Source organism: Diceros bicornis, chromosome 29 (genome assembly GCF_020826845.1).
Source record: "Diceros bicornis minor isolate mBicDic1 chromosome 29, mDicBic1.mat.cur, whole genome shotgun sequence".
In the NCBI taxonomy this organism is placed as follows: domain Eukaryota; kingdom Metazoa; phylum Chordata; class Mammalia; order Perissodactyla; family Rhinocerotidae; genus Diceros; species Diceros bicornis.
The window spans coordinates 3,009,246-3,024,370 of NC_080768.1; the positions used below are offsets into that span (position 1 = coordinate 3,009,246).

At 38.3% G+C, this 15,125-nt stretch overlaps 1 protein-coding gene across 1 annotated transcript in view; it reads right to left on the bottom strand.

Annotated features, from left to right (window-relative positions):
* The window catches only part of CSMD1 (CUB and Sushi multiple domains 1), a 1,554,536-nt gene that overhangs the window by 248,435 nt on the left and 1,290,976 nt on the right, over positions 1-15,125 (bottom strand). The window contains exons 29-31 of the mRNA XM_058524846.1: positions 12,904-13,042; positions 8,618-8,805; positions 3,538-3,732 (exon numbers count right to left, since the gene is read on the bottom strand). Of these exons, the coding sequence (XP_058380829.1) occupies positions 3,538-3,732; positions 8,618-8,805; positions 12,904-13,042 (522 nt within the window). The remainder of the gene's footprint in view (positions 1-3,537; positions 3,733-8,617; positions 8,806-12,903; positions 13,043-15,125) is intronic.

The following is a 15,125-nucleotide window of genomic DNA, read 5'->3' on the forward strand; positions in this document are numbered from 1 at the left end:
GTGACTTCATTTTTTAATGTTTATTCTATCGCTAAAGTATTTATTATCATTCCCCCCCTAAGTTCCAATTGCATTGGAATTTAATACAAATTTAATTTCCCCAGTACTATTATTTATCAAAAGTCCAAAATTCTCGTCTTTCCTCAATTTGGCTTCCTATTTTCACACTGATCCCCTTATATAATGTCTACAGAGATGGATGAAGTAGAATATGGACACACCAGGGAGTACACAGATCATTTCATGGGTAACAAGAGAGAATATTAGAACTTCTATCCAAAATCGTGTCTTTTTAATTGTCTCTGCTTGTCCATTATTCATACGGTCCATCTGCTGAGATTTTCAGTATCTTTAAATGTGCTGTAGACACTGAGACTGCACACTCGACGGTTACATGCTAACTAGACAGCAGATCAAGAGTCTGGGGTCATTGTCCTTGTCATATTAAAATGACTGTGTGTGCTGTTTACAGAGAGAATTAAGATTTTCTGTTTATTGAGCATCTACTTTGTTTGAGACCCTTATGCATATCCCATTTAATCCTCCCAACGCTCATGAGGTAGACTTTCTTCTTCCCTGAGCCCTGGGTGGTGAAGCCAGGATTTGGCTGCCTCTAGAGGACGTACCCCCTTAGTCCTGCTCTACACAGATAACCCTGGGCCCCTGCCCGACTCCCACCCTGAGGTCCACCTTCCCCAGAATATGGGGGTCCTCGAGATCTGGGTGGGTGGCTCAGGCCTTTCAGGAGCTGTGGTGGGGGGTGATGGCTCACAGTGAGGGAGCAGGGCATGGAGATGAGGCTGAATTCCACACTCATGTCCACGAGGACCCTCTTGCACGTCAGGGAAGGGGGCATAGTGGGCAGAGGGCCTCCCACTGGACCCACGTCCTAACAGGTGGGGGCTCAGTGCCCATCTCACCCGCCCTCAGTGTTCTGTTCTGTCCCGTGTAGAAACCTTGCTGCCCTGGGGAGCCCCAGGTCCTGACCTTCACGGCCAAGATCATGCTCTCTCTTCCTCAAGGCGATTCCGTCTCACCCCTTCTCCTGTGAGCTCGCTGAAGTGGATTTCCACTATGTTAACCTCCCACACACCTCTCGTTTTAGTTTTTAATAAACTCAGAAAAGAAAGACTTTATAACTCATGTTTTATAAATATCCCAAAGCAACTAACATAACTTAAATGATGTAGTTGTTCAGCATTTTTCATTAAACAGATCAAGAGAAGGCACTGATTCATAAACTGGTCTTCATAATCATTTAAAATACCAAAATAACACATTATCTAGAGGTAAAAATTTCACATAATTCCTTTATTAATTTATTTTTCATATAGGTATATTACTCTACATATGTATGCATTTAGATAGGATATATATTTTAATATATAACATATGTGTACTGCCCTTTACAAATGTGTGTCTGTATATATATGTAAAGAGTAATTTATACACATAAAAAGTGATTTTCAAAATTTCAAATGTAAAAAATAACAATAATAAACATTTAAATAGGAGTTTAGATTACTGTTTTAAGAATTTGAGATGAATGAGGTTTCTTAGACCCTTTTAATTCTACAAGGTTATTGGGATATTAATAAAAGACATTTGATTTTAAATATAATTAATATAAGATGCAATTTATATTAACCTTCTATAAAATGTGATTTCTATGTAGATTTTTCAGGTATATCTTCTATAGCTAAATTTTCATGTGATCCTTTCGATAACCCCCATGGAAGGTATTAGGTAGATATTTTCATTCTTCCTGCACAGAGGACGTGGAGGTCCACAGGCACTGGGCCACTTCTCAGCTTTTCCAAAGCTGGTTAATAGTTGATCTGGAACTGGACTACATCTCTGTGGTCTTTCCTCTCAACTGAAATAGTGCAGCAGCCACACCCCACCCCATCCTGTGCAACATGCCAAGAGAGGAACACGGTTTGCAACAAGGAAAACCCCAGGATCTAACACGTACTTTGAATGATGTGATGTTGAAGTTAATATAATGAATATATAGGATGGTCTTCTAATCCTCTACAGAGGAAAACTATAATGCTACTGACTCAAACCTTATTGTTACGTTTAGACATTAATTAAAAAGCATCATTTGAACACTGTGCAACATACACGCAGGGACAACAAAATATCTGCTTCCTTCTTTCATCATTCTTTGCTCTTACCTTCTGAAGTCTGAGAAGTAGCAATAATTATATTCCTATATTTCTTGCTAAAGGGTAAAATATGTAGGATTCGGAAGATTTAACAGGTTGTAGATTTTTTCACCAAATATTATTTTAGTTATTCACTGATTTATTCATTTACTCTAGAAACATATGACGTTCTTACTGTGTGCCAGCAACTAGTGCTGGGTCCTGGTGAGACAGGGTTCCTTAACGTAAAAGCTCTGGAAGTCGTTAAGACTGATAAACTTATAAACGCAGAAGCAGCAGGACCTGCAAGGGCATAGGTGTGTTTGTTTGTGTGTTTTGACCTTTCCTGTACTAATTTTTTAAAGCACCTCTTTGGTCAGAAGGTACGAGTAGCAACATGAGCTGTCCTGAGGAACAGAGGTTCATTTTGTAAGCTCAGTGTATCTAACTAAACAGGTCCTTGAGTTCATCCTAAAATAATCTTGGAAATCAATTTTTCTGTCAGAAATCATGGGGTTTTACCATCTTCTTTTTAATGCGTATCATACGAAGAGTGAAGAGTTCAAGTCACACAACCCCAGCTGCAGCAGTTTTGTCCGCGGAGATGCCTACGAAACCACCAACTAGCTCAGGATACGGAGCATGGCCAACGCCCCAAAAATCCACCCTCTGGCCCTCCTGTCAGCGCCCCGCCCACAAGGGCAACTGCCATCTGACTTCATCACCACAGGTTCGTTCTGTCTGTTCTCGAAGGTTGATCTTACCTTTTAAGAGGCGATTTTATTAATTTAAAGTGGATGAGAGGAATTACAAACTATTGATATTTGGGGGAAACGACACATCCATTTTAAGAGAGAGAGAGAGAGAGAAAGGGAGAGAGAAAGATAGAGAGACAGAGGCAGAGAGATACGGAGACAAAGAAAGTCAGAGATTGAAGCAGAAAGAGACAGAGAAAAAGGCAGAGAGAGAGAAACAGAAGTAGAGAGAGAGAGGGAGAAATGCAAAGACAGAAGCAGAGACAGAGAGAGATATAGAGAGACAGAGACAGAAGGAGAGAGAAACAGAGAGAGTACCTAGAGTGGTTAATTAGCACCTCTTACGTGGATCAGGCCTAGAATATGCAAAAAAAAAATAATAAGTTAAAAATGGCAGACTATCTAAGTGAGAGAAAAATACTACCCCCTCCAGAAGCCTATGAGAATGGCTAACACACTAGCTAAATTAAATGATCAAGGAATGTCAAAGACTTATTCCACGCTAGCTCTATGAGCCATCCTAACCACTGACTAGAGGAATACAGTGCTCAAGTGTGAAACTGTTTTTAAAATGAGAGTTCCCATCCCAAAGGAAAGTTATCACGGAAGGAATAAACCTGGTTCCAACACACCATTGCAGGAGGGCAGGACGCGGTTCCAGGCAGGCTTTCCATCTGCTCCGATCACACACGTGATGGATGAGGGCTCAGCAATCTTGTAGCCAGAGTCACACTGGTAATTAACTGTCGAGCCAAGCTTGAAGTCTGTCCCAATTCTTGTCCCATTCATTATATTTCCGGGGTCAAAACAGGCTTCCCGGGGCTTCTCTGTAGATGAAACAAGTGTAAACTCCATGAGGGCAGGAATCTGAATTTTTTGTTTGTTTGGTTGGTTGCTTGCTTATTTTTCTTAGTGCCTACAACAGTGCCTGGCATACAAGAAATGGTAAAAAAAATTATAGATTGACTAATGATCAACTTATTAATTATCAATTAATAATTACATATCATAGAAATGATTAATTATCAAGTTAATTAAATATCTTAGAAAAATAGGAAAAACTACTTAATAAAATTAGGTTTCTTTTTTTTCAAACCACCTTTTACTAAAACATTGCTATTGAATTATTTTAATCTAGATAAAAAATTGCAGGATTGTATTTTTATAGATCCATCTTTTTTATTTTTGGCTATGAATTTTAGTACTGAACCAAAGAAACTGATTCTGGAAAAATTGAGGTTCATTTTCTGACTTTTGGACTTAAATCACAGTAACATGAAATCACAGCATGCCTTAGGAAGAGATGGGAGAATGTGGCGTCTCAAAAGGAGATTGGTTTAATTCACATAGTTAAGAGCTTTTTCTTTTACTGAAAATACTAGACAGACTGGGAAGATAGACATGGAAACAAGTTGTGACTTTTACCACCCTCACTGAATGGAGTAGATTCCAAACTGAGCAGGAAAAGTACATTTACTGATGGATAAGGGTCAAGCACTGAGTCTGGATGTATGACAATTCTATCTTAATAGCACCAACAGTGGGGGTCCAGCCCAGGCGGCATAGTGGTTAGGTTCTCTTGCTCCCCTTCGGCGGCCCCAGGGTTCGCAGGTTCGAATCCCAGGCATGGATCAACGCGTTGCTCGTCAAGCCATGCTGTGGAGGCATCACACATACAAATTACAGGAAGATTGGCATAGATGTTAGCTCAGGGCCAGTCTTCCAGCACCAACAGCTCACTGCATTGAGGGCCTGTTACACACAGGCACTGAGCTGGGTGCACTGTACGTTTAATTCTCATCTTCACTACACCTCTACAAGGTAAGAGTTATAACCAGCCAATTTTAAATTTTGAGAATCTGAAGCTCAAGAAAAGTTAAATAACTTTCACTAAAAACCTATCTTTTCCCAAATATAAATACAAAACTGTCTGTTTCTTTTTTCTCTCGGTCTTGTTGCTATGTGGTTAATTTCAGTTATCTTTTAGTACCTTAATATTTTAAATGTCTTCGTTTCAACAGACTTTCCAAAATATCTTTAAATGAAAAATATACATATATATCATTATGTTGTACGTAATTTCATTATCTGAATTGCTTTTTGCTTATGCGTGTCCACATTCTACACTCCACCATCAACGTTCCTGATGATGTCAGAAGGCTCTGGGACTAAAATTTGTAGATCTTCAAGTGATCAATATACATTTTACCTGAAATGTTCATCTTCATTTTTTGGCTGAAAGTTATGAAAATACAATTTGGCTTTTGTGTGTGTGTGCTCATGTGTGGATGGTTATATACGTGTGTATGTGTGCAAAGATGTGCGAGTGTGTGTGTAAATGGAGTTATAATATCAATACAGGCTGAAGGATAACTTGAATGGTAAAATAAATATGTTTTAGCTCTTTTCCTTTTGACTTGACAATCTTTCCCCTGTAGAAGGCTTATGCATGTCAATTCCTTTATTGGTTGTAGAAAATCCAGTGTTAATCATACATATAAAAGATCTCTCTCAGGAAAGTATAAGTGGAAGACTGAAATTTATTTTTTTTGGCTGGGATTCATGTTGATTAATCGCCCCCTCTTTAAATTTCTCCTTACTGCTTATCTATTGCTTAGTAGTAAATCCACAAAGACGATCCCGGGAGATTGTAGCAAGTGTGCCATAGAAGACTAATGATGAAACGAGCTTTGAAAACTTACACCATACCATCGTCTTAAGAATGGATAATACATAGTAGAAGAGGAAAAAGGCACAAATTTGGGAAGTCCTACAGGAAGAAAAAGAGGCCAATTTAACTGCATTTATTCAATATTTTCCATGATATTTTTAATGATTTATATATCAACATCAGCCAAACAGAAATTTCTTTGGTAATTACTGACTTAATCTATTATAAGAAGCTATTATATTATTTTATATACGTGCTTTGGTTAAAATACAACATATATATATATGCATAATAAATAGCCACCATTTGTGTCAATGTATGCAAATGTGTATATATAAATATATATATTTTTGTATATAAAATAATATAAAACCTTTAGCAGGCTCTCTATTTTACTTTTTTCTTGTGAGGAAGATCAGCCCTGAGCTAACATTTGTTGCCAATTCTCCTCTTTTTTTTGCTGAGGAAGGTCGGCTCTGGGCCAACATCTGTGAACACCTTCCTGTACTTTATATGGGACACCACCACAGCATGGCTTGATAAGTGGTGCATCGGGTCCATTCCTGGGATCTGAACACACGAACCCTGGGTTGAACTTAACTGCAACACCAACGGGCCGGCCCCAAAGGCTCTTTATTTTTACCATTGTTAGAGTCTCTCAGCAAGAATTCTGTATCATGTTGGGACCAGAACTCTCTAATTGCTTTATTGAAAGCCTATTTGGATATTTCAAAGGGTAGGTGACATTTTGATAATTCTTTGTAGCTGCCTTAAATCCCGTATGGAACACAGAACACGTATTTTAAGCACATAAGGAACAAGTAACTACAAATGTGGGTGCACTAGAAGACTTGTTCCATTGCTGCTGACTGAACGGACTGCACGTCCAGGAAATACAAGCACTAGTCTAGGACATTTTTTTTCTCCTATAAAATAATAAAAAATTTCTCAGTGTGTCCACAATGCATGCCTGTTGCCTTGTCCACCTTTCTGATCATTTTTTGTTATAAATCTCTTCTGGTTTAGTTTTCTGTGGCTAAATATCACTTACACAATTTTCTGCTCGGCGTTGCTAATTTAGATTTCTGACAGCAAGTTTTTCTCCATTTCTCCAAATGAACTGCATCTAATCTTTTGGTTCCATTTACCCAGTTGTCAGTTCAGGATGTTTGGTGATAAATCACGGGTTCTTTTTGCTTAGTCTGTCCCGTTTTCTAATTAGATGACTTCATAACAGGCTGTGTTTTGCTGTCATTCATGTCTGTTCCACTTCAGGACACCTCTGAGCGAGGATACCTGAGTGGGAGCCGGGGGGACCAACTCCACCAGGTCCCTGAGACTGTCACTCTGCCAGACTGCCCGATGCTCCTACTCCTCATCGTGCAGAAGAGTCCCTTCTGCTACTGCTCTCCTGACCAGACAGGAGCCCGTACTTGCCGGATGCAAAGCATCATTCCTGTTGTCTTTCCTTGTATTTCGCTGATTTTATTTTTTCACAGACTCCCCTGGAGAACTTGGGAAACATTAAGTGCTGTAGCCCCCATTTAGATGGCTATTCTGGTCACCAAAGAGCCCAAACAAGAGAAAGCTCTTTCTTCCTATCACTAGGAAGGCACATCATACTTCATTCATTCACTCCTCCGTTGGTTCACTTACCCTACGATGCCCTGGAGCATGTAACCCATCCAAGGAGGCAATGATCGCAGTACCTTCTTGTATTTAGAGGAAGTGAGTTGCTTTTTTTGTCACTCAGTAGTACAATGGGCATTGTCATGGGGAAGTGCACTTCAGTGAGTTCTTGTTATTACAGAAACTATCTGAGGGTGTGGTAAATGCTTAAAAGTACTGTTTTTAATTATTTATGAACATTAGTAGATCCCATCGAAAAGGCACAGGAACTCCTCTGATTGCTGAATTGTTTAAATTTTTTCATTGCACATTTCATAATTTTATTTATTTATTTTTTCCCCCAAAGCCCCAGTAGATAGCTGTATGTCATAACCGCAATCCTTCTAGTTGTTGTATGTGGGACGCGGCCTCAGCATGGCCGGAGAAGTGGTGCGTCACTGCGCGCCTGGGATCCGAACCAGGGCCGCCAGCAACCTAGCGCGCGCACTTAACCGCTAAGCCACGGGGCCGGCCTTTCATTGCACATTTTAATAAAGCTCAGTAAGTTTGTAGATTTTGGTGTTTAGGGGGAAACAGATTAATTTTCTACTTAAAACCATATAAAGAGATATAAGTCCACTGAAGAGTTAACGGAAATGAAACATACCCCATATTTCATTTTACAATTCTTATAACTAATACCTAACTCAAAAGTTTGAATATACATACTTTCATGATTCTTTTATAAAGCACTCACTACCATGAATTGATATTTTAAGTCCTTATCTCTTCTTCTTTGTAATATGCCTTGTATTTTCTTTGTTCACATGAGAAATGGATTTAAAAAGTATATAATTATTTTCACAGACACAATAGCAAAATGCTTAGTTAAGGGGGTTTTTGTTTGTGAGTTTGTCTGTTTATTTTCTTTGGATGCTGGTGACTAGGGATGGTGGAGCTCAAATGAAATAGGAGACACTCATCTGGTGACCAAAGAAGAAAGTTCTGACTGGGGACACAGAAAGGGCTGCAGATATTTTACACATTGAAAAATATTGAGATAAAACCAAGCTATTTTGATGTACTTAAATTTAGTCATCCTGCAGAAACAAATTAGAAGATATTAAAACACATCTTAAAATAATTCTTAAAGGTCATCAAATTCTTCATTACATACATCATGACTGATTTTTAAGTGGCCTAGAATTTGGAAAAAAATTTTCCCCATTTTTTTTTTCTTTCAGTTAAGGTAGAAATATATCTCTGGAATTTCTTGTCCACTGGAAAGATCAGATCTCTTCTCCATACAGACAAGAAAGAAGTCAGTATTTTATGTATTAAACAGACATGCAAGATTTCATTAAAAAAATGCTTACAATTAAAACAGTCCTGATACAAATTAACTTGCATGCAAGTTAAGCTGATCACAGTACCTTTAAATTCAATGGCGAACCCCGACAAGCCCACAGAGGCATCACTCCGAAATGCCAGAAAAAGACTGTTTCCACTACTTTCTATTCTTTCTGGGGCTTGGGAGCCCTGGAAACTTCCAATCAGAGGGCTGTTGGAATCCTCTCCTTCATAGATATGTAGGAAATCATAACTGGGCTCCATGTTGAAACTAAAGGAAAGAAAATTAATTATGTTATGCACTCAATATGTATTTCTCTTATTTTCCAGCCTATAAAGTTTCTGAAAGCATATAATGATTTTATTTGCTTTTGTATAATAATTTTAAAAAATCAGGACAATCCAAAAGTTAAATATAAGAATAATCAAAATGTCAAAATAGCAATAACTATGACAAATAAGAATTTAACAAATACTATTAGTATTTTACATAATGACCATCATATTCAATATAGTACAATTTTGAAGATATCTGTAAGAAAATGAATCCTAACAATGTAGATAGAATATCTCTTCCCTGTACCCATGAAATTGCTAATGCAATGCAGTTTGAAAGAACTGGGCTCAAAAGGGATGAATTCCCATTGAGATTTGATTTTTATGCTAATATTTTTGGTTTTAAAAATATGTATCCTGGGCCAGCCCCGTGGCTTAGCGGTTAAGTGCGCGCACTCCGCTGCTGGCGGCCGGGGTTCGGATTCCGGGCGCGCACCGACGCACCGCTTCTCCCGCCATGCTGAGGCCATGTCCCACATACAGCAACTAGAAGGATGTGCAACTATGACATACAACTATCTACTGGGGCTTTGGGGGGAAAAAGAAGGAGGAGGATTGGCAATAGATGTTAGCTCAGAGCTGATCTTCCTCAGCAAAAAGAGGAGGATTAGTATGGATGTTAGCTCAGGGCTGATCTTCCTCACACACAAAAAAAATAAATAAAAGATATCTTTAAAAAAAAATAAGTATCCTTGGTATTACCAACTATTCTTAAGGTTTTTTAAAAATTCTTTTTGTTTGCTTTTACTTTTAAAAATATGATTGCCTCTACTTGCTTAGATAAATCAGCCAATACTGGCAGTCCCTACAACGGTACAGAGCATGGAAGTTAACTGTTTCACCATCATTGAATTTTCCAATTTTCACCTTCCCTCTCACACTCTCTCCTTCCTTTCCTCTCTCCCTTTCTCCCTCCTTCGCTCTCACACTCTCTCCTAGTCTCTTTCTCCTATAATACTAATATCTTGGTAATTCCTGAAGAGTCTGACAATTAAAGCCCAAAGCTCTCAAGTGGGAAGTGGCTATAAATGTCTCTGCCATTTATGATGGGAAGGCTGATGATAGTCTGGGGGCTTTAAAAATACACACACTCTCTAGTAAAAAAGTGAACTTGGTTCAGACATCAAAGATCTCCATGTGACCAGAATAAACAAATCAATCAGACAGAGGTATTCAAGTAATGCATTGGGCCTCCACGGTTCCCTCCTGGCTAAATCAGGGCCTTGTGTCTTCAACATGGACACATTCTGTGCCCTTCCACTCTCTTTTCTTTCAAGTGGCAGTATATTTGGATAACCGGGATGGAGAGTCGGGAGTTTTTATCATCAGGAACATGCACTGTTGTTTAAGAGGCTCTAGTTTATCTGGAGATTCAAGTGATAAAACATGAATGAAGGGTCTCTCCCGGAATTACCCACCACATTCTGAAGGAAGCAACCAAACGAGGGGACCACCAGGGAGCCAACATTGGTACCACATCCAGCCCTGCATCACGCCGTCCTGTTTTATGTCAAGGCTATGCTCGCTCCCTTGTGAGGCCCCTGAATGTACTTATTAAAGGAAGCTGTAAGAGCTTTCTTAGTCTGTTTATTTGACAAGTTCCCTAAAGCCGGACATGAAGAAGGAGTAAAAGATTGGGGTGACTGGGCATAAAGGGGCCAACAGGAATTGTATCAACCAAATAGAATTTGATTGGAACAATAATTTTATTGGGAATACTTTACAAGAATGTTATTAGAATCTGGTCATGCCGCACCCTCAATAATTGGCATAGCCAATTATTATTACAGGCTATTTTTGAACACTGGAAACATGTTCAGGCATGGAAAAAAAAATATTCTAACTGCTCTCCCTTTTTGGATGTACCATAATCCATGCATAGAAGTCTGGAGTGAAATTTATAATTAATTATGGTTCCATTTGTTAAATCCAATCTTAATTCCATCTAGGATAGCTGCACCGATCTATGAGCCCCAATAATAGTCCAAGTCTGGTCAAGCTTTTAAAGCAAATTACTTTGAGTTCCGTGTGTGAGTAGCATCACCCCCACAGTGTATAGGGGCGTGTGATAAAGCAGCCCTGTGCAAAGACCCCGAGTACCAGGACGAGCCCTGGAGCTCATATGTGTTCCAGGTCATGTAATGCCTTGGTTCTATTGTCAGTAATGCCCGGGTCCCCCCGCCTCCCACTCCCCGTAAAAGCACCCCTGACCCTAGTCACGCTCTTAGGCTGACCCTAGTCAGCCTCTCTGCTTGGGTGATTGAAGATTCTTGTCCCCCGTCCAGTACTTCTGGCTCCCCTCCTCCGTCTGCTAAGTAGACCTAGTAGCTAAGGGCCCAGGATAACTCCCACCTGAGCTCTCACAAGTTCTGCATATCTTAGAAGAAGTCACAAGCATGCGATTTTTCTGTGACATTGGGTCAGCTAATGATTTAAGAATCTAAGAGTCAGAGGAGAACTTGGTGATTTTCTAGTTCAACCTCCTTCCCGAAAGTTGTGGAAAAACTTCTTGTATATAACTGCCTTCTAGTTCGTTATCAAAAGAACTTCACTTTGGGAACCTTGATAAAGAGTCACTGTGACTCTGTGGAAGGTAGGAAACTCCTCCTAACAAGGCTCTGTGTCCCCTACAAAGCTTTTAATTGTTAATTTACTTTCAATCTCCTGGTTTTAAGGAAGGAGCTACTAGAATTTAGCGTTAACAAAAACCACAAAGATATCCAAAAATACAGCCAGCAAATGTTCACTGGTTTTGTGTAATACCTGAGTGGCATAATAAAGTGTTCATCATTTGGTAAATTTATAGCAGCTTGAGTAAATTCAGGAAATGATGGCTTATCAAACTACTTAAAATTCAGAATCATGGAGGTTTAAAATTACACTAACTCAGATCTCATCAGGAGGAGAAAGTGAAAGATGATCATCAGAACCGGGCCTGGAATATCGATGTAAACATCAGAGAAGGAAGATTGTTCAGTTGACAGATAAATAAATGCAATTAGACCACTTTGCCCTGGACAGCTAAGAGATCAATAGGACAGTCTATAGAACCACTTATCTTTTAAACTATCAAAAATCAAAATGTAAAGTTGGAAAAGATCCTGGGACTTGAAAAAATGCAATGCAATTATCATATACTAGATGTTAATAATGCAATAGTTCTCTGGAATTTATATTTATAAAATAATCATAATATTTGAACTTTTATCATCTAGTTTAGCAGGAAGAAGTTGGCAATTTTTTTTTTTTTTTGGTGAGGAAGATTAGCCCTGAGCTAACATCTGTTGCCAATCCTCCTCTTTTTGCTGAGGCAGATTGGCCCTGGGCTAACATCCATGCCTATCTTCCTCTACTTTATATGAGGGATGCTGCCACAGCATGGCTTGATGAGTGGTGCATAAGTCTGCGCCCGGGATCTGAATCTGCGAACCCCAGGCCACCAAAGCAGAGCGTGCGAACTTAACCACTACACCACCGGGCAGGCCCTGAGAAGTTAGCAATTTTTAAAAATGACTAATGTCTAGTAATTCAGACTTTACAGCAACCGAATTTGGACCAACTTTTGTTTTCCAAGTTCTATCAAGTCATGACTATCTTAATGATAAATAGCAGTGCTGTGTTTGGGAACATCAGAGAAGAGGTACTACGGAAACAAATTAGCTATCATGCATTTAGAGAAATATGATACATTGATGAGAAATTATATTAAATATATCTGCATCTCTTTTTTTTATTACTTTTCTTGGATATTCTGTAAATTAAGCCTTCTCATGTGGAACACATTGTGTGCAAGATAGTATTTAAAAGTAATTGTTGTTATGTCATGTGTATCCTAACACAAGTAGAATGCTCCAAAGCAAAATAATGTGTTTCCATTTATGTCACTTTGCAGCCTGATGTAGTATCTATTAGACACAAGATCTAGGGCTTCACTAGATGTAACATTGGAGACTCTACAAAGGGATGAATGAAGTAATTTTTAGGTATGACATTTAAATTCTACTAAAAAGAGGTATTCAACAAGAGATGGTACCTTTTGAATATCAAGGCAATGACAAAGTCAGGGTTCACTTTTATTCTCCAGTCACATTCCTTCCCGGGAGGATAAGGCTGTGGGTAGTTAGGTGATAAAATGACACCAGCTGGGCCAGTCAGATTCCCTCCACAGGCAGCTGTCACAGAAGAGGAAAATGTAGGAGAGAGAAGAATGCCGGTCAATGTGAAATAAGAGATCAGAGGATTCATCAAAGAGACTATGTGCTGGGTTATTAAACAATTATCCAGATGAAATTTTAAGACCCAGGAGGTCTGGACATTTTTCATGTGATTGGTAAGGAATTTTATATAATGTCCCAACTCATTTTTAGGGAGGATTTTTAAAATGCTGACAAATAAAATTTACTTCCTATAATTTTAAACTTTACACAATGAAACTGAACAGATTACTTTAATCCCCCGTACTCCTGTAGCACACGCTACACATATACCAAAAAAACTTGGAGAAGAAAAACAAATCCCTACGAACACTATTTACGGGCTTGTTAATTTTTTGGTCATTTCTTATGGTTTACAAAGTCATTGCTTACTCATTCTAGGAGGCACGCTTCAAGTGGTATAGTGATCGTCCCTCTTATGTTCACTCTTGGATCTGTAATGCCTAGCAAAGCTTTTGATCATAATATAAGTATTCAGGAAATATTTGTTGAATAAATGAATACTTGTTATTCCATATTTTTCTCACAGTCCTCTGAAATGTGTAGGGTTTGGGATACTTTCCCCATATTTCAAAATGACAAAACTAACACATGAAGTTTAAGAGATAATCTGGGGATATATAACCAATAAGAAGATGAGCTGGAACATTAACCTCTAAAAATATTATTTGATCACAATGCTTACTGTATTATTATCAGAAAGTAGCACTTTAGATGATAAATTTAGCTTGATTTTTCAGTCATCAATTTTTAATTACATGTGTACACATCTATATTGCTAAGGCAATAATTATGGAGTTCAATGTTGTTAATAGGCAAGACGATTTTCATTCTTGAACCTAAAAATGTTTAGGACTGTTTCATTTATCAGATAAGATTTCTGTTAAATCTTCCATCATGTGGAAAGTCTTAAAACACTACAAAATTCATAAGTACTCACATTAGATACATGCATGAATATGTTAGATTTATATTTTTGGTATCAAATACTGTGTATCAAATTTGATAACTTTGTATCAAATACTGTGATCACCAAGTCATTTAAAAAAAATCGCCCTGATTACAGTTTCCTCTAAACTATATATCTTATTTCACACCATTGATCATATATTCATTTAGGAAAAAAATATCAGTAGAGAAGGAAATATCCTAATCGGTGATCTTTTGCCACACACACACAAAAATGACTTTTTGTAAATAAGATGAAAGCACGTGCTATATAATTTTCTTTGATGGATGTGTCTTTAAATAATCAGCATTCCTGAAAACTTAATTTTCCATAAGAAGAAATATAATAAATTCCAGTACTTTTTGTTATAATTTCAGTGTCATCAAAGGCAAACTCTGAACAATATCAGAGGAAATATTTATAATAAATTCTTAGAGATATACACTCAACAGTACTATGATATAATTTTCACAAAAATGATTAAAACCTCATTTCCCCTGGTATGCAGTTTCGTTTTAATAAACTCTGCTGAAACAGTTCTCTAATCGGCTCTCATAGGACCCTCCTCTCCCAGAACCAAGTAGATGCTGGCTGCTAGAGAGTAATAGGCGTGGACAGGTGAGGGGGGTGGCTCAAAGGTGGAGAAAGAAGGTACCTAAGGAGATTCTACTCCACGCAAGTTTGGAAAGATGAAAAATGACAGATTCAGGGCCCTGGCTACAAGGGTGCTACTTGCAGGCAGAGTTTAGGGATCAGACTCAAATATTGCTTTAAAAGAAACACAGGGGAGATCTTGTCTTATTCATACCGGTCCCAGGAGGCATTTTCAAATGAGGTTATTTAAAGGCTTAAAGTAGAATTAAGTAGCACTGTCTTTCTGTATTCGTTTTCTCTTTTGGTCTGGAATTCTTCATTTTAGCTTCATTAGGTTTTAATTAGAGAGCTTGTGAAGTATTTTGGATAGGAATAGAATTTAGTACAAAATACAACCCAGACACTCTAGGAAATTCTCCAGAGGGAGTGGACATAGAGATAAAATCCACAAATTCATATCAATCCACAATCCCTTATTCGAAATCCTTAGTCTCCCCT